This window comes from Carya illinoinensis, chromosome 2 (assembly GCF_018687715.1).
Source record: "Carya illinoinensis cultivar Pawnee chromosome 2, C.illinoinensisPawnee_v1, whole genome shotgun sequence".
Taxonomy (NCBI): Eukaryota; Viridiplantae; Streptophyta; class Magnoliopsida; order Fagales; family Juglandaceae; genus Carya; species Carya illinoinensis.
In genome coordinates this window covers 33,271,581-33,289,336 of record NC_056753.1, presented here as the reverse complement: position 1 = coordinate 33,289,336, position 17,756 = coordinate 33,271,581, and the positions used below count along the sequence as shown (strand labels likewise).

Genomic DNA, 17,756 nt, shown 5'->3' with positions numbered 1-17,756 from the left:
GGTTGTCACTAAGGTCTAATCATTCCTCCATAAACTATCATGGATGCATTTTTCACCCCGACTCTTGAAAGTTGAAAGCATCATATCTTTAAATTTTACCTATTCAAACCCCTTTCCAACATGCTATCTTCGTACATACATGCATTTGAATAATAATAATAATAATAATAAAAGAATTAGAGATCACAGTTGAAAATAATAAAGGATCAAAGTGAATAGTGGAAGTTGAAAATGTTGTATAATACAACATATTGTTGAAATTATGCTACAAGCTCCATCCTCGTCTGTTACTTGCATCACATTTTATTGATGACACGATTAATAAATCATTATTATTACAGATATTGTTTTTCAAAATAATTAATTCAAGAGTTAATAAATACCACGATTTTAAGATTCCACAAAGAGAGTAATGATAAATGTTTTATTGAGCATTCATTTTGAAAAAAAAAAAAAAGTATAATCTATTATTAAAAAAAGAAAATTATTTTTTAATAATAGATTTCACTTAATTTTTTTTTTTTAAATGAGTAAACAATTAGATTTATACACCTAAACAATCAGTTTGACCGTGTAGGCTTCAACTTCACCCTAGACTATACATGCAAACATCACAGAATGCTTCCCCCCATGATCAATCGGTGCAATAGGTGCATTTTGAATCCTGAATGCTCAAGTGGAAAAAAGAAAAGAAAAGGTCCACATTCCATAAACTATTCAGTTTTGCAAATCTCGTACATCTGCTTTGAAGTTCATAATATAAATTAAACACTCCAATACAACATGCATTGAGAAGACTCCTTGTTTTTGGAATTTCACCGAGACCCTTTCCGCCTCTGGCTACCAGGACTACCAACAGTCCTCGTGCTAATCGGTTCGGCTGAACTATATGAGTTTGTGTGACCAAACACAGCATTTCCTCGAAGGCCATGATATGGAACTTGGCGAGATGATCCTGAACTTGAATCACCTCCTCTGATACACTCGGCTGCTAACCTCTTGGCTTCATTGATGAGCATTTCTAACTGTTTAAGCAAGCCAAGTATTTTGGTAAACAGACTTGAAATAGGAACTATAACACTAGGGTAATAAGTAAACAGAAGGATATGTTAACATGATTCCTTGTGCCCTGAAGCACCAAAAGGATGGGAACCACCGTACTTTGTGTCATCAAATATATGCAACTTGCAAACACCCGAACCATATGTCAGATAAGCAAGGGAACTAGTCTTGGTAGAATGGATAATTAAGGATCACGGCTTGAAATAGGATTTGCATAGCGATGAAGATTGAAAATTTCAAATGCTTCAAGCTCAAAACAAGTATTTCATTTCAATTCTAATTCCCCTTTTATATATATATATATATATAAGGAATCCTAATTCCTTTGAAATTAAAAAACTTCATGAGATCAACAAAGCATCCTTACTGTCTATAGAAAGCATCGATTTTAGTTCTGTTATGTACCCGAATTTCATTCTCTTTCAAGCGGTCCTGGAGAGTATTTATGGCAGGACTTAAACTGCAACAGACTCAAAAGGGTGAGTATCAAACATAAGCCGAGAACTAACAGTAGCAAATGAGGTGGGAATTTAATTCTGACCAATATTCCATTAATTTGCACATGGAAGCCTGATAAGTTGAGGTGTGATGTATGAAAGTAAGAGGATGAACTTTCCCATCCCTACGTAAAAATTAAGCAAATTTGAACGCATGGCAAATGATTAGCAAAAACATGAAGAAATTGCAGGTCATGATAATAAGTTGAAGCATATCACTTGATCACCTTATATTTTGCAATATGGCTTGGTTATATGCAGCCCGCTCCTCTTCATACAGCACATGTTGCAAGTCCGTAAATGACATTAAAGGTGAATCAAGCTTGATAAGGGATGACGTTGGCAAGACATGAAGAGGAATTTCTTTCCTGGCATACTCTGCACCACTGCCAAAAGAAAAAAGAAAAAAAGCATTTCAGGATTTAAGGCGCCCTTTACGCCAACAAGCAAATGAAAAAGAAATAAAACACACGTTTTCCAAGGTAAGAAAGATGATGAAACTCGAGTAGAATAAAACAAGTGAAGGAAGGTTAGAATGGTGTCAGAACAGACCAATCCACAATTTGTAATAGAGCATACACTTACTTTAACAACCCCCCCCCCCCCCCCCCCCCCCCCCCCGGCGCCCCTTTCTCTTCCTCTCTCCAGAAAAAGAAAAAGAAAAAAAAAAATAGAACAAACGTATTCTTAAAAAAATAAAAACAAGAAAAACATTAAGAGCCCTCCATGTTCAACTTTACATCTCAACTGCCCTCAACGGATGATGATGCGCATCCAAATTTTTTCTGATTACAGACATTTGTAACTTATCAAGGAGACATTTGTAGAAACCTTAAGAATTCATGATAGGAAAAAGTACTAATAAAGCATCAGAAACAAAGAAAGACCAGTGCCAAGAAGGACAAACACTTGCATGATAGAAGAATGGGAAGCTAGAACTTATCGTTATTGCAAAAAGCATTGGTCAAGGCATTACCTGAGAGCATTGAAATCTTTGGTGTTTCAGCCATTTCATTTTCCAGTAATGCAGTAAATTAAAATCATCAATATTATTGATGTATTCCTGATGGCATCTATTTATAGTTAATATAGTCAGCTAGTATCTTATGCCTTTAATACTCTATGAAAATTCAAAACACTGTTTTTACAGCGACATTTCTTGTGCCATTTGCCATTGCAGCTGTTGGTAACTTCAATTGGTTTTATGTCCTAATAATTCTAAGTTCAATTTCCAAAAGCATTCAAGGGAATGAATCAGCAGAAACCTGGAGTTGAACTATACATTAAACCACGGGATAATGGACTAGGATGCCTGATTTTTCATAGAAGGAAATTCAGGCCCCCAAACCAGGCTAATGTGGGCCGTCAATGGTTTATTCACTTGGTGCAAAGAGTGTGGCTATAACAGATTCAAAAATATGAAAACCACCAGCAATGCAAGGATAAGTAGCACAATATAATAATGATTGGGAAAAAGCATACTTCTCCTCTAACATGGGTAAATATAGTACATCACAAGGATGAGTTTCCAAATAGACAAATTGTAATTCTCTATGAAGTTAAAAAAATTCTCCCATTTGAATTAAGAAGACCAGTATCTTGTTTGTGATGATAGCAGATGTAAACACGAGTACTTGATGAGAAAATAGAAAGATACTAAGTGATCCAAGTACATAGTCATTTATACCTCATGTCCAAATTTGAACGGTGCATTGCTTCTTGCATACTTTCCGACATATCCATGGGGTCTATATCAACAATGATTTTGTCTGAACTATCAGCACGGTAGTTTCCTCCCATCCTTTCCCTCCCTATATAGTTGGCATCTGAATTAGGAAAGAAAACCCCCAAGTCCGTGGACCTTCCACCACCCTAGCCAATAAAAAATAATTACACATTTCATACAATGGCAATTGTAGAAACTGTTTTGTCCACCAACCTATCCAATCATACATCATTATACAATGCATCTTGCATATAATGACAATTGAAAAAGCCATTATCCTTACACGTAAAACACAAACACTAGATACATTCTGCACACACTCACTCAAATTTCACCCTAGTACAACAAACCAAGACCATCATCTGGTTGGTCCCAACGTAAATGAATTCAGTCTAATCGAAAATGTATTTTCTAATATATTTCTGTCATTTTCCTAGATGGAGTAAAATCACTTTTGACCTAAAAGTAATCAAATCATACAGAACAGTAAAACATTCTTACAGCGAATAATACTGCATGGTATAGGACAGTAACTGAATTAGGTGGCAAAGATCATGAAAGGAATGGAAACATTTCCAAACTTTGTTATTTTCATATAATAGTTCATATGGTAAGTGGTTAAAACTTCTCAAATATGTGCTGGGATTCTTTTGTTCACTAGTCAACTAGCACACAAGTGGACGACATTTGTATGGAAGCAATCTCTTGCAAAAATATATTTTTTAAAGATTATTTATGTTCCAATTTTGTTTATAGGTGATAGAAGGGAAGGGGAACATGGATGGTCATCCATTAAAAGCAGGTTCAAATCACCATAAGAGACAACAGTAACTTTCAGTGTAGGTGAAATTTTTGTTCTATGAACTGTGATTCATATCAATATTCCAAATGAGACTGTGATTCATATCAACATAATGTAGAAATATAAATAGACTGTGATTCATATCAATACTCCAAAAACCACACAAAGAAATCATAACTCAACCATTATTCAGAACTTACCTGAAGTGGATATGTGCATCCCTGTTTGTTTAGGAACCCATTTTTGCCTTCTTAGGAAAAATAAAAAATAACCCAGCTCTCCCATCCATCAGTTAAGCACGCTTAGGTCAATTGTAATAGATTTTGGTGGGTTGAATATTCACGACTTCCTTGTAACAGCTGTTAATCATGCCTAAGTGTTGCTCTTGTATATGTCCCGTGTACTTGGGCTATGCCTACCTTTTTCATCAATAAAATTATTGTTTATCGATTCAAAAAACAGTTAAACATATAGATTGAGCATTAGGAATTTACTTGATAAGTAGGCCATCAGGTGTCTGCACAAGGGCATAAAACTCAGTTTTAAATTTCAAACTAACAGACAACAACATTTCAGAAATTGAGGAAAGTACATATTATCCACATGATATACAACCGTCACACATAAAGATTAAAACTCTGACCAAGAACCCCTTTTTTCTCCAAATACTCATCCACACGGCACAATGTAAGCATGAAGCAACGCCTAGTGTTTTCCCATATTTTCTGCCATATTTAAAGCTTCACTGGCCAGATCAAGAAATATGTAAAATTTCACTTTGATTAAAAGGTGTGTATACCTTATTAGCTCTAGCAGTTATTGAATCGCCACAGTCTTGTTCAGAGCTCTCTATCACTGAAGATCCAGATCTTGTAGATGCATCTTCTGACGAACTTAAAGATGATTCAACATCTATAATTGAACTTTTATTTACCAAAGATAGAGATATAGGTCTTGACGCATGATTCTGCTTCCAATCTGAGGATTGGAAAGCAATTACTTGGATTCTTCCAACCTAAAATCACCCCAAGTAAGAATAGCAAAAGAGCAAGTTTACAAGGCGACTTCCCAAATACCCTTGCATTTAACACATACCTTGTGTACATCTTCACTAAAACAGGAAAATATCAGCCCGATAAACCCAGAATCTAAAAGTTGATACATTGCCTGAGTTCGCACATCTGAAAAAAGTACAAAGCAATTTTTTAATCGAACTTTCCTTGAATATATATCATCCTTTATCACTTTCACTTTTTATGATAATTGCATATGGAACCAAAAGATCATCTTTATGTACATATTAAAAGGACAGATAAGCCTAAAGCACTATATCAATTAGTAAAATGAGATTCAAAGGTAAAAAAATCATATCGAATACAACAAGATTGGAATATATAACAGAAAATAAACCAAGAAAAATAGTAGATGGTCAATGCATACCAACGTGGGAAGGAAGAACTGTAATATGAGGATGAGAATGATACCACCCAATTACTCTTGTTATTCTTCCAGTAAACGTGGTCATTCTGTTTTCTCAAGTTAATTTCACAACATCACATGAAAGATGGAACGTCATTCCCTTAGCTTAAATAGAAACGATATTCTAAAAAAAATCCATTCTAGAAAATTATATTTGTTTGATTAACCAGGAAAATTTAATTTAGCAAAAGGGCACATCATGAATTTAATGTCATAATCTTGTGATCATGGTAAAAGCAATAGCTACTTTCATTGATCAACAATATCCCCAGTGAAAACAACAAATAGTATAAAGAAGAATCAAGGATATCTCAGCCTGAGCTGATGCAGCAGCCAACTGCTCAGGATTAGTCTCCACACGGTCCTTTCGGCGGTCGGATCGTGTTTGAGGTGATGCTCCCCAAATCAGTGCAGTTACACACCCATCCTTAGAGTACTGAAATCCCCAACATCAGAATTCAAATCATCACAACTATAAAAACTAAACAAAACAAAAAAATAAAAAATAAAGAAAGAAAGAAAAAAAAAAAAGCTTAACAAACCCATAGTATGAGAAATACATCTCTAACAAATAACAGTCTCAGTTCCTTCCCAGTAAAAATTCCAAACAACCAGATTTATCAACCAAGTGTCAGACTTTCTCTAAAAGATACACTTCTCATATTTTAACATAGGCATTGTGCCAGATGCAAAACTCAAGAGTAAGATTTGATTAATGGTAATGCAGACAGTAATCAACTATCTGGCATAGTTTTTTTTTTTTTTTTTTTTTTTTTTTTAAATCTGTGGCATATTTCAAGATCTAGAAATATTTGGGGATCCATCCAAGTCAATAGGCCCAAGCATCGAAGAAGTTCCACTAAAATTTTCTCCAAACTTGGGGCAAACCATGCAACAGAAAATCTAACATGTGAGGCAGGTTATTGCTAGAGCTTGATATTCATAATCTTGATATTGAGCTGGCAGGGCAAGCAGAGTCTGGCAGCACAGGAAGGCACCACCAATGCCCCACTATGGATTGCAAAGTGTACACAAATCTTAGGGTCCTAACCCATTATCTTAAAGGAAACATTTAAGTGCAAAAACAGATTCTTTATCAAAGAGACCTGGGAATTTGGCATCTAAATATAGAGTTGGGATTGAGATCCAGGATCTCAAATTTTGACTAGCCCAAATATGAATCGCAGTATCCTATCTAATATTCAATCATAGATCCAAAGTGCTTCAAAATTGGAGCAACCACATTATGCATATTTCATGAGTATAGAAGAGCGACCCAAATACTCAGCCGCCTAGCAAGAAAGTATCAGCAACAATTGGTTTAATTAGGGAACAGCTCATGATGTTCATACTTCATATAGACCTACTATATGCCTCTCATCTAGCTACCATATAGCTTGGTAAGTTCAAGAGATAAAATTTGACAGCAAACTGTATTCACCTTCTATCATATGCGATGCTTGTTCTCGTAGATAGGAACATCAATGTATGGATGTTTCTGGAGCAAATATCCACGTTCTTCAAAGGCTTTCGCCAAGATTTTTTTTTTTTTTGATAGGTTCTTAGTTATCAAAGAAATCTCTTACCCATAAAAAAAATATTGGCCAAAGTAAAAAGCAACCAACCAAAAAATTTAAACACAAATAATCATTCACATTGCCAGTCAAGAACTGATCATTTAGAACAGCAAAATCAACTCTATGCAAGCCCCAACTTTAAATTCTCAATCCTGTACATCATTTCTAATTACGGCCAAAGTTCCAAAACCACATTTTTCATGCAGACACATAAAACCAGCATGTACTAGGCGTCTAAATCCCAGTGCAACAATAACCCAGAGAGAAGATAACGAATGACTAAAATTACAAAAAACCATATAGAAACAACCCAAATCCGACATATTCCAACTATTCAAGCTCCACTCCAAGAACAAGCACCAAACCCACCAAGCAATCTTAAGTCTTGCTGAAGCTAAAACCAAAACGTAAAAAGAAAAAGAAACAAAATTAAAAATTGGAAATGAGCAACAAAGACTGAACCTCAATATCACCGAGAAGAAGCCCCATGATCTCTTCGGTCTCTGTGGACAATGCATGCGTCATACATGTTAACCACACATCTTCCGACATTTTCACACATGTTAGAGACATTTCCTCTCTGTCTCTCGCTAAATCTTGGAGGAAGGTAGAGAGATGGGAAGGACTCGCAGGATCTTCCTTCGAGACCTAAGGCACGCCTACTACTTGCACTGTGGTACTATTGGAGGGGAGCTTTGGGGGCAAAAGGATCACCACGGCGTGAATTTTTGGTGCAGTCAGCCAAATAACTTTACCATCATTATGTTATTGGTGCCAACTTTTATCAACTCCGTAAATTCTGCCGAGATACTGATCTAATAATCGAATAGTTCTCTCACACGTGCGAACTTTCTACACGGAAACACAAAGCCAGGGGACTCCCAACGACTTCCATATCCTAGTGCAACAGCCAACAGATACGATAAGAAAAATTCTATCATTATTTTTATATATTATTTTTTTTTCTCTTATCAGATATATAATATATGAATGATAAATAAAAAATTTTAATTAATTTTAAAAAAATAAAACAAAATAAAATAAAATTAGTGGTTTGTAACGCAAGACACTAATTGACAATTTATTATAAGATCCCTTGTAATTATAAAAAAGTTAAAATGTTATTTATTAATTAATGTAACTTTTTTATAAGAGTAATGTTAAGATTAACAAACTCCCGACATTCATTTAAACAAAAAAAAAAAAAATCAAACTCACTATTAAAAACCAAGTTTTTATGTGAATTTTAGAATTCTCTATTTTTTTCTATTTACCTTTATAAGTACTATGATTTTATAAATATATATATATATATATATATATATATATATAATTATAATGGATGACAGTAAATATTGTGTTATCCACAAATTTTCTAAATTGCATAAATCTTTTAGGGAACTTTCAAGCTTGATTCATCTCTTGTCGAGGTAGTCTCAAAACTCCCATATCGTGTGATTTCTTTGTCTTGCATGTGCTCCACTGCTATTAGTCTTGGTTCTGCGGGCTGATTTCAAACGGGAGTAGTGTCTCCTTTCAAATTCCATTAACACAGGGATGTTTGCTCGTCAAACTGATAACATTCACTAGAAATTATAGTCATGAAACTTCAAGAGTGGAGACCGTGAAGACAGTACGCAGTTTTCGATTGTTTGATCTAATAAACACGTGAGAGGATCACACAATGCCCCCCGTGTACTGAAGTTAATAAATTATATCACTTCCATTTCTAAAACAATATTGCAATCCGAATGCACAATGGACCCAACTTCGTAAATACAACAAATTAGCCTTAAATCTGCATCAATCAGTCATGCCATCAATTACTTCAATGTCACTAACACTATCAAATGCTTCATCTGATGCTTCCTCATCTTTGCTGTCTCGATCGGTTTCCATGGCTTCCTCAGATTCCTCTTCATCACTTTCATCCTCATCCTCATAAACTACCGGCACTGTTGTGCCATTCTCCTGTACTTCCTCATCCATAACCTGCTCAAGAGGTTTGCATAAGGTGTATACTAGAAACACACAAACTCCTTATCACAAATTTTTACCAGGAAGATACTCACCCCCGTATAAAGGATGTCCAAGCAACTGTGTAGTTGAATAGCTGATTCGAAAGTTGAGAACCTCGACTCAATGAGCTGCACATATACAAGCCAACATAAGATTATCAAAATTAAACACTACAGAACCTTGCATTGACTTCAAATGGGACCATTAGCATTTCTTATGATTTTTTTTTTTCTTTATCTTTTGTTCAATAAAGTGCTTTCGTATGATATTCAACAATACAATCCATTATTTAGTTTGTTTGTTTGTTTGTCCTTTTTTTTTTTTTTAATTTGGAGTAGATTCCTATTCTAACTACCGGAAAAGGGTTATTTAAGATGTATTTGATCAATATCCCAAACGTCAAGGAAATAAAGGCCACATTTCCAAAGTCAAGAAAAATGTTGATTTTAAATTACAGATATGCTTTTGAAATCTCGCATCAGAAATAATTTAGGTGAAGATATGCAACATGCAAGGAATCGAGGTGTTGTATGCATTTTGTAGTATGTTCATTGAAAATGTTTCCATAATGAAATAATCATTTACTATTACCTGAAACAGAAAATTCAGTGCGAGTAAAGAAGATTCCTGGGACATTATACTACTTGAATGTTGAAGTAGCACACCTTTTAGCCATGGAAGTGCACATGCCAAAATTGCACCCCTGTAGTGGAAATACAACATAAAAGTTCATTACGCACACTAATGATAGAGATTTAAACACAAGCATGGACAGGAATTCCTAAACACCAGCAACAAAAAAAAGCAGAAACGAGCATAAAAAGACTCATGTCATGTAGAGATCTACACGGTTTTAATCAATTAGATTCAGGATGTAGGTAAGACCTCAGACTTGCATATTCTCACAAAAGAACTGGCATAGTTGACACTACCCATACAGGAACTAGTTGAACTTTTGTTTAACTCAAGAAGTTGGAAAAATAAATTGAAGTAGACGGTTGATAATTCAATCAGGGTATGGTTTTACGTGCCTAAAGCTGAATTAGTAACACTTGGTCATTGCGTAGCATTTTGCCAACAGAGAAAACCAGAAAACCCAATATAAGGAATAATAGGGAAATTTACATCAACGACTGGGTTTGGTTTCCAACAACAACGCCTGGTTTGAAACCAACCGGGTCTTGTAACTTACCAATCAAAATAGTCGGTTCTCCATTATTTCCTCATTCACAACATCAGCACCTTAAACAAACAGTTCACAAGAGAGAGAGAGAGAGAGAGAGAGAGAGAAAGAGAGAGAAGAACACCAATTTCGAAAAATAAAAGCACTGAGAACATTACATTATTTCTGACGAGATTTAGCTTCTCTACATCCACTCACATTCTCAACAATGCAATAAGATTCGAAACCAAAGAAAAAGGTAACCATAATTCAATTCAGTGTCACTCATAGCAGACTTCGTTAATAAATTCCATCTACTTAAATTGGCCAAACACATATGACATATGTACCCGGAACTATACCAAAAAAATAATAATAAAAGAGTTACCTTGACTGAATAATCGATACAAGAGACTGCAAAAGCTTGAGAACATCCGCCGGATTCAGCAACGAAACTGACTTCGCAATAACCTACACAAACACCAAACATTTTGAAATCCGAGCTCTTGCTTACTTGAGCAAACAAAAAGCTGCAGAGAAATAGCAACACCGACCTTCTCGTCTCGGTTGTACAAGCAACCCAACAAAAGCTCACGGTCGTCGGCGCGTAATGCCTGCTTAAGCAGCACTTGAACCGAGTCTGCACTTGGAGGCTGTGCGAGCAGAGAAGAAGAGGGCTCAGACCGTTTCTCTCCGCTCCCGTGATCATCGGTCTCTGAACCATCACACTTGGATTGATCATTCTCTATCGTATTCAAACTCGCGAGCTTCTCACCCATGGTGGGCTCATTAGGGTCCTCGTCAACAAGCACTCCACCCACCGCCTCTCCACGAACTGACATAGAATCAGATAATCCCAATGAAACTACGAGGTTTTGGTGTTAACGCGTGAAAAATAAAAAAAATAAAAAATAAAAAATAAAACTGTTTTTCAATGAATTACAAGGTATATTATGGAGTAGATTTAGCGGAGAGATAAAGCGAGTTCTTACTGCTCTTATTCTTTTTCATTGCTGGCATAGGTAGGATTTGTGTGCGGGGGATCACTCCTCATCTGTTATCGTTACTTGTGTAAGGAAATTTTGCTACGTCCAAGTCCAAGCATAGTTATAAATTAATTTATATATTAATATTAATTTATTTATATTTAAAATTTAAATTAATATTATTTTTAATTAAATTTACTTTTTAATCAATTACATCACATTAATATATAATTACACTTATAACTATATTTTTCGAATTCAGACGTTCCGAAGGGTTTTAGATTTCGGGAGGGTTTTTTAATTTTTCAACTTTATATGTTTTTTTACTTGTGTATATATAACGTGGCCCGTAGAAGAGGCAATAAATCGTGGGCCTGAACAAACGATCCACAATCACTGTTCATGATCTACTGGACTTCTCCGCCAAGTTCTCTATAAAAATAAAAATAAATAAATAAGTTATTTTTTCTTCTATTTTGACTTTAATTTCTTTAGAGAGAAATTTGAAAGAACATTTTTACCCTTTATTGATTTAAAGAGTTGTTACTCGTACTACTCCGGACATAATGCTCACATAACATAAATTATTTTTCATAAATCTACAGTAATTAACACAGTACACAAATTACTTAAGTCACTTTTGGATACTCTTTATATACTCTACTGATATAATAATCGGTCAAAATAGTTATTTTATATTAAAAAAAAGTGACATTCAATAACATTAAACTACGCAAAAGTAACTGAGTTTATTTTTACTTTTGAATTATTGAGAAGATGGTGAAACAAATACAATTATATAAAGGAGAGAGCCCTTGATCTTCTTCTGTTCATTTATAGAGAGAAACAAATACTGTCTGTCATCTTGTTCCCTTAGCAAACGTTGTACTGACATCTAGCTCGCTACGTACATTGGAAACGATCACCCAGCAATAAAAACAGAATGTTGGAAAAGCTCATCCCATACCACCGAGTCAATCAAAGGACAGAAATAAGGGCAAGAACATGTGTCCCAAAACAGGATACAAAAAACACATCCCTCATCAAACGGGTAAATTGAACCCAAACCAAGTTCATGTAGTCCAAAATCTTTTGTGCCTGGCACTTTGCGCAGTTGACATTCGCTACGTTGGTCATAAGAGAATTCCATTCATTCTGAATGTCTCTGCGGCCAACTCAGATTTAAGAACAATTAATAATAGACTAAAAAGAGAAATACCTGAAAGAATCGATTCCATCAAAGTTCCTATCTACTCCACAACAAAAATCTTTTCTATAATGCCATATTGTGTTGCCTACCCTATACAATCAGATCGACAACATGAACTGATGCCGCCACTCATTCATCCATAAAGAACAGCAGATTTAGGTACCTGAATGACTTTACAATGAACGCACTGGATTGCTTGCAGACTCCAGCTTCTTGAGGGCTGCAGCGTGAAATTCCATGCCTGGCGGGAAGGTTTGTGCTGAAGGGTGTAGAACTTTTATACAGTGCTGAAGAGTGCCCACAATGATAACGTGCCTATTCATTTCGTGGTGCTTGTGGAGCATAAATATCGAAGCATATATTCGTTGGAAGAACATGTATCTGCCAAATCCTGATGTATTCTGGTGATTGCTTTCTGCAAGGACTTTAAAGCAGGAAGCAGATTTCTAGAATTCTGTTGAATAGAGTTGCCATGGGCTTTGCATAGCTCCTGCCACACAAATCAATCACAATCATCAAATGAGATCTAGAAACCCATCTACTGTGAACAGAAAAAGTTTGAAATATTGAAGTTAAGAGGAATGTACCTGACACCATCGAAGTATGAACTCCAAATGTGGGCAGCTTTCTACTAGATCCGCAATTGCTTCTATTAGCCTCTGCAAGTATCTGTAAGGGATTGATGAGGCAACAGCTGGTATATCTACTGGACTAACAGCAAAAATGCACTTTTTTATTAGAGCATCCTCATTTAGACGAAGGCTAAGAATTAAAGCTGTGTTTGGATTATCTTCATTTAGTGCTGCATCAACTGCCTGTATAACAACGTAACAACACAAAAGGAAGAAACAGAAGAAGAATATAAATCAGCACTCAGCAGACAAAAAGTAATGTTACTAAACAGACATGGGGCAATAGTTCCATCAAACAGAAAAGGAAAACCCTGCCATTAAAAGGAGAAGGAAAAATAATGCTACTTCCAAATGATATAGACATGTTAATAGCTAGTGTGCCTTGTGATTTAAATTCTGCTTCAAAGAATATTTGAAAAACAGAAAGAAAATTCTGGCATCAAGAACTCATTTTCTCTTGATCTTCATATCTTTATTAGAAGCATAAGTTACAGGTTTAAAAAGGTGATACCTCCGGTGTAACATCTATGTCAAGGTCTGCAGGATCAAAGATGAAGGATTCGTCAATTGAATAAATTAACACACCCTCTGTCGTTGCTGCAGCAAAGCTCCGCCCAGTGGGTGCAATTCTCAGGCATTTTGTACGAACAACAGGCCTTCCACGGTTAGCCCCAGTTCCAGGTAAATTATAATCTAACTTTGCTCGTATTTGTTTGTCAACACCTTCTTCTGTGTCACTCACATCATCATCTATTAGTTCTAGAGGACCATCTGCTGTCATATTCTTTGAGTTTAAGAGGTCGAGAACTCCATCCAGAGAGAGATTACAGGTTGTTTGAAATCGTCGCAGCAACACCTGTGCAGTTTAGATGCAACAGCATGTAAAAATATTCAATTCAATATACCTAGATCTTGGACACTGACAGACCCAAGAAATTATCTCAAAGTCAAGACATATCTTAAAATATATATTCCATCATACGTTTCTATTTTTGGGAGTAAACTATATGTTTATAATTATGTATAAAACATTGAATGCTCATCTTTCCTGTCTTCTCAAGAAAACTGTATTTTGCCAAAATTATTTCATATGTTAATGTTGATCCTGTTTGACATTATAGTTGAGAGTCAGGCCCACTTAACAAAAAGATTAAGAACCTAATAAGGAGGCATAGAAATAAATTATTGCGAATAATGCACAATATCAAAATTGGTATTATCATTCTACTATATATAACGTTTTCTTCTCCAAAAAATACTGGTATCAGAACATGTATTTGAAGTTTTTTTTTTCTAAAATAAAGATTTAAGAACATACTCCATGATTTATAAGCAATTAAGCATGGCCTTCAAAAGCACTTGGTGGGAAAAAAGCATCGTCTTCAAAATCCCTTGTAAGGGAGAAAAGGTATGTGTACAATAGAATTGAATGTTATGAAGCAGTGAGATCAGGACCACATAGTATAATTTCTTTCACACTATTTTTTTGTCATTTTCAATATACTTGACCTTTGAAAACTTGATCAGTTATTAGAAAATGAAATCTCTTGCACACAGCTATGCGTCTAGTTTTCTATTCACACCACAAATGATAAGAGGTGGTGAAAACTCTTTATCATATGCACAGAAGGCAATTTTCAGATTCTAAAATCAATGAAAATATGAAAACAGGCAAGAAAAATTACCGGACAAAATGAATAAAAAAACTAGGAAACAAAAGAATAGATTCACTATAAAGATAATTCTTCATGTGTGTACAAAAAAACGTATAGAAACTAACCTGATCAGCAATGTCATACATACAGATGAATTTGCTACGCCCAGCAGCTAAGATATAACTCCCATCAGCAGAGTAGCATAACGTTGTGAAGTACTTTCCTGAAGTTGAATTAGCTGCAGATCTACGATCCGTCTGAAGACGTCCACTAGAAATATCTCTACGGCCTTCAATGGTGTACATTAACAAGCCATCGATTGGGTCCCAGAAATGAATCTGTCCATCTAATGTGCTGCAAGCCAATTGCCTTCCATCTGGACGATAAACCAACGTAAGAACATCGTGTGTATGAGGAAATGTCTCAACAGCACCTTTCCCTTCGAAAACATCCCACAACCGAACAGTTCTGTCCCATGATGAAGAAGCTAAGATTTCCTATATGTGAAAACCAAACACCTCATAAAGTGCCCTATTAAGGTCAGACGAAAACCAAAATCTGCAACTAACAAACCAAAGTGTTATACTACACTTTGGTTAAATATATTCTCGAAAACTCCTCAAATTTATTTTTACTTATCAAAAAATAAATTCTCCAAAATGAAAATAAGAGAGGGGAATTTTGTTGGTAAATAACATTCCTGTACAAACCAACTTTAAAACAACAATAATCAATTTATGATCAAACGGAAAAGTGCAGAAAAATGGTCAAGAGGCAGGTCAACTCACATTTGTAGGAGAAAACATCAGTCCATGAACAGGTCCTTCATGACCACTAAGAATATCCAACAAACGACCCGTCTTCATTGACCAAACAAAGATCTAACATTGCATTGAAACAATTTCAGGAAAAATGAGGTGGAAAAAAAAGGGAGAGTGTTGATTAACAATCTATCAGGAATGGGAGAAAAATACCTCAAATGAATCTAGAGTTCCAGCACAAATAAATTCACCACTTTGATCAGCCACAAGGGAAACAAATTGCCGAGATGAAGGGGTAGTGAATGTCCTAAAATTTCGATAACGGAACAGATCCCATGCACGAACAGTCCCATCCAGAGATGCACTTAAGAGGCAATGATTACTGGCCATAAAATGGAGAGCAGTGACAGCATTAGTGTGCTCTGAGAATGTTATAAAGCAAAAGCCTGATGAAACAGTCCACACCTGTACAAAGCAGACACTAAATATTTTACACGAGTTCAACTACAAACTTCATAGGATAAAACGAATCTAAAAAACTAACACTCAACAAATAATCATTTTGTTTAGGGGTCATTTACCATTAGTATACAAAATCTTCTCTTGGGATTTTTAATAGAAAATATGCAAAATCATAGAATACAAACTGCATTTGAGCAAAAACTTTACATCACCCACGTAACCGTTTGTTTGAAAAAAGACAAAAGTAACATTTCACGTATTGATTTACCTTGACTTTGTTATCATCCGCTCCGGTAGCCAAAAGCTGGGAATCAGGAGAATAAGCCACGCAAGTCACATCAAAGTAATGCCCCTGCTGCTTCAACACATAACTCTCCGACCGCCACTCCCACACCAGCAACTGCCCTAGCTTCGCACATCCGAACGTCAACCAATTCCCTGCCTCGTTAAACACTGCCGTCGTGATCTTCTCCCTAGATATCGACAGCAAGTGAATACAAACGAAATCCGGCAACCGATACAGCCCGAAAACCCCATTTGAGAAACCCACCACCATCATATCAAGGCCCCGGTGATAATCACAGGCCGTTACCTTCGCTGGGGCCTGGTTAAAACAGTCCTTCCTCAATAAACCCCACTTCCCTCCACTCAAATACGCACCATTCTCCTCCAAATTACCATCCTTAGCATCGTCAGAACCCTTCCTCTTCTTCGTCTTCACCACACTCTCCATTTCCCTCTCCGGCGTCCCCGGCGAGTGCGGCTCCCAACTCCCACCTGCCGATTCGTGTAATGTACCCTCAACGCCACTCCACTCCCAGCTGAACATGTAACAATCCCTCGTAATCGTATAAACCATATTAACTCTGTTGGTCTTCTTATCGATTCCCAAAAATGTACCGACTACCGTGTCTCTATGACCCAGAAACAAAAACGGCTTCATTTTGAGAACACCGATTTTGTTGACCGAAAACAGCCTCGCCGTTAAGTCTTTCGACCCGGCGAGTAAATACATCGAGTCAGGGCTCCAATTCAACGCCGTGACCTTGTCGTCAAAATCGGCAAATGTTCGGATCAGCTCGAAGGGGAAGAACTCCCTCTTGAAGCCCGGGGAGCGCCAGATCTGGAGGAGTTTACCGGTAGCGACTGCGATGCGGGACCCGCAGGGACTGAAGGCGAGGGCATTCACTGGATGCTTGAAGGAGATGCGGTGGAGGACAACGTGCCGATGGAGGTTGATGAGAAGGCAGCGGTTGTTGCCGTCGACGGTGAGGAGGAAAACGCCATCTGGGGAGACGGCAAGGCGGCAGATGTCGGAGGAAGATTGGACGGGGAGGGTTACCGTTTGGGACTTTACGAGGTCAGTGACACTGACTCGGTTACCCACCGGTGAGATGAGCAGGTTGTTGCTTGTGATCACCACGTTGCCTCCTCGGTAGGGGGCTCCCAGGAGGTTATGGAACCGGTAGTTCATTGCTCGCTAAAAAAAAAGTTTCCGTGGGGTTGCCAAGAAAATTAAAGAGCTATAGAAACATGAAAGAGAATTAAAGCTGTTGAAGATATTTCGTAGCCAAAAGCCTTTACTAGAGTTTCTCCAGCAAACTTACGCAAGACGAACCTCTGAAGCAGGTGTCGGAGGTCGGGGTTTATCTAGGGTTTTGCCCAGGGAAGATCATGGGCCGACTGACCCAGTAATAAAACCGGATTCGGCTCCACACACGGGCCA

The 17,756-nt window shown here is 36.7% G+C and overlaps 3 protein-coding genes across 8 annotated transcripts; all 3 read right to left on the bottom strand.

The window, feature by feature from the left end:
• Positions 1-677: 677 nt before the first annotated feature.
• LOC122301106 (lys-63-specific deubiquitinase BRCC36-like) lies at positions 678-7,910 on the bottom strand. 4 transcript variants are annotated; one of them, XM_043112197.1, is made up of 10 exons: positions 7,606-7,908; positions 5,877-6,002; positions 5,528-5,615; positions 5,183-5,268; positions 4,887-5,102; positions 3,247-3,431; positions 1,787-1,945; positions 1,604-1,684; positions 1,468-1,522; positions 678-1,025 (listed from the first exon to the last, which is right to left on the bottom strand). In XM_043112197.1, the coding sequence occupies exons 1-10, from the start codon at positions 7,714-7,716 to the stop codon at positions 816-818; spliced, it is 1,317 nt and encodes a 438-aa protein (XP_042968131.1). In that variant the 5' UTR covers positions 7,717-7,908; the 3' UTR covers positions 678-815. The 4 variants fall into 4 exon arrangements, with proteins under 4 accessions (XP_042968131.1, XP_042968134.1, XP_042968132.1 ...); XM_043112200.1 differs by having other exon boundaries at positions 894-1,025; positions 1,430-1,522; positions 7,606-7,909; XM_043112198.1 differs by lacking the exon at positions 678-1,025 and adding an exon at positions 1,035-1,184 and having other exon boundaries at positions 1,430-1,522; positions 7,606-7,910.
• A 793-nt stretch (positions 7,911-8,703) lies between these two features.
• On the bottom strand, positions 8,704-12,823 carry LOC122301105 (WD repeat-containing protein 43-like). Of its 2 annotated transcripts, none has more exons than XM_043112196.1 (6): positions 12,684-12,823; positions 10,879-11,159; positions 10,713-10,795; positions 9,754-9,865; positions 9,216-9,290; positions 8,704-9,135 (listed from the first exon to the last, which is right to left on the bottom strand). In XM_043112196.1, exons 2-6 carry the CDS (start codon positions 11,101-11,103, stop codon positions 8,947-8,949), a joined length of 684 nt encoding a protein of 227 aa, XP_042968130.1. In that variant the 5' UTR covers positions 11,104-11,159; positions 12,684-12,823; the 3' UTR covers positions 8,704-8,946. The 2 variants fall into 2 exon arrangements, with proteins under 2 accessions (XP_042968130.1, XP_042968129.1); XM_043112195.1 differs by lacking the exon at positions 12,684-12,823 and adding an exon at positions 11,317-11,420.
• Positions 12,106-17,675, bottom strand: LOC122301104 (periodic tryptophan protein 2). Of its 2 annotated transcripts, XR_006240139.1 has the most exons (8): positions 16,299-17,675; positions 15,782-16,033; positions 15,596-15,688; positions 14,933-15,304; positions 13,664-14,008; positions 13,108-13,335; positions 12,684-13,010; positions 12,106-12,475 (listed from the first exon to the last, which is right to left on the bottom strand). XR_006240139.1 is itself a non-coding variant. In XM_043112193.1 (7 exons), exons 1-7 carry the CDS (start codon positions 17,502-17,504, stop codon positions 12,840-12,842), a joined length of 2,667 nt encoding a protein of 888 aa, XP_042968127.1. In that variant the 5' UTR covers positions 17,505-17,675; the 3' UTR covers positions 12,106-12,839. The 2 variants fall into 2 exon arrangements, 1 of the variants encoding a protein (XP_042968127.1); XM_043112193.1 differs by having other exon boundaries at positions 12,106-13,010.
• Positions 17,676-17,756: the final 81 nt, after the last annotated feature.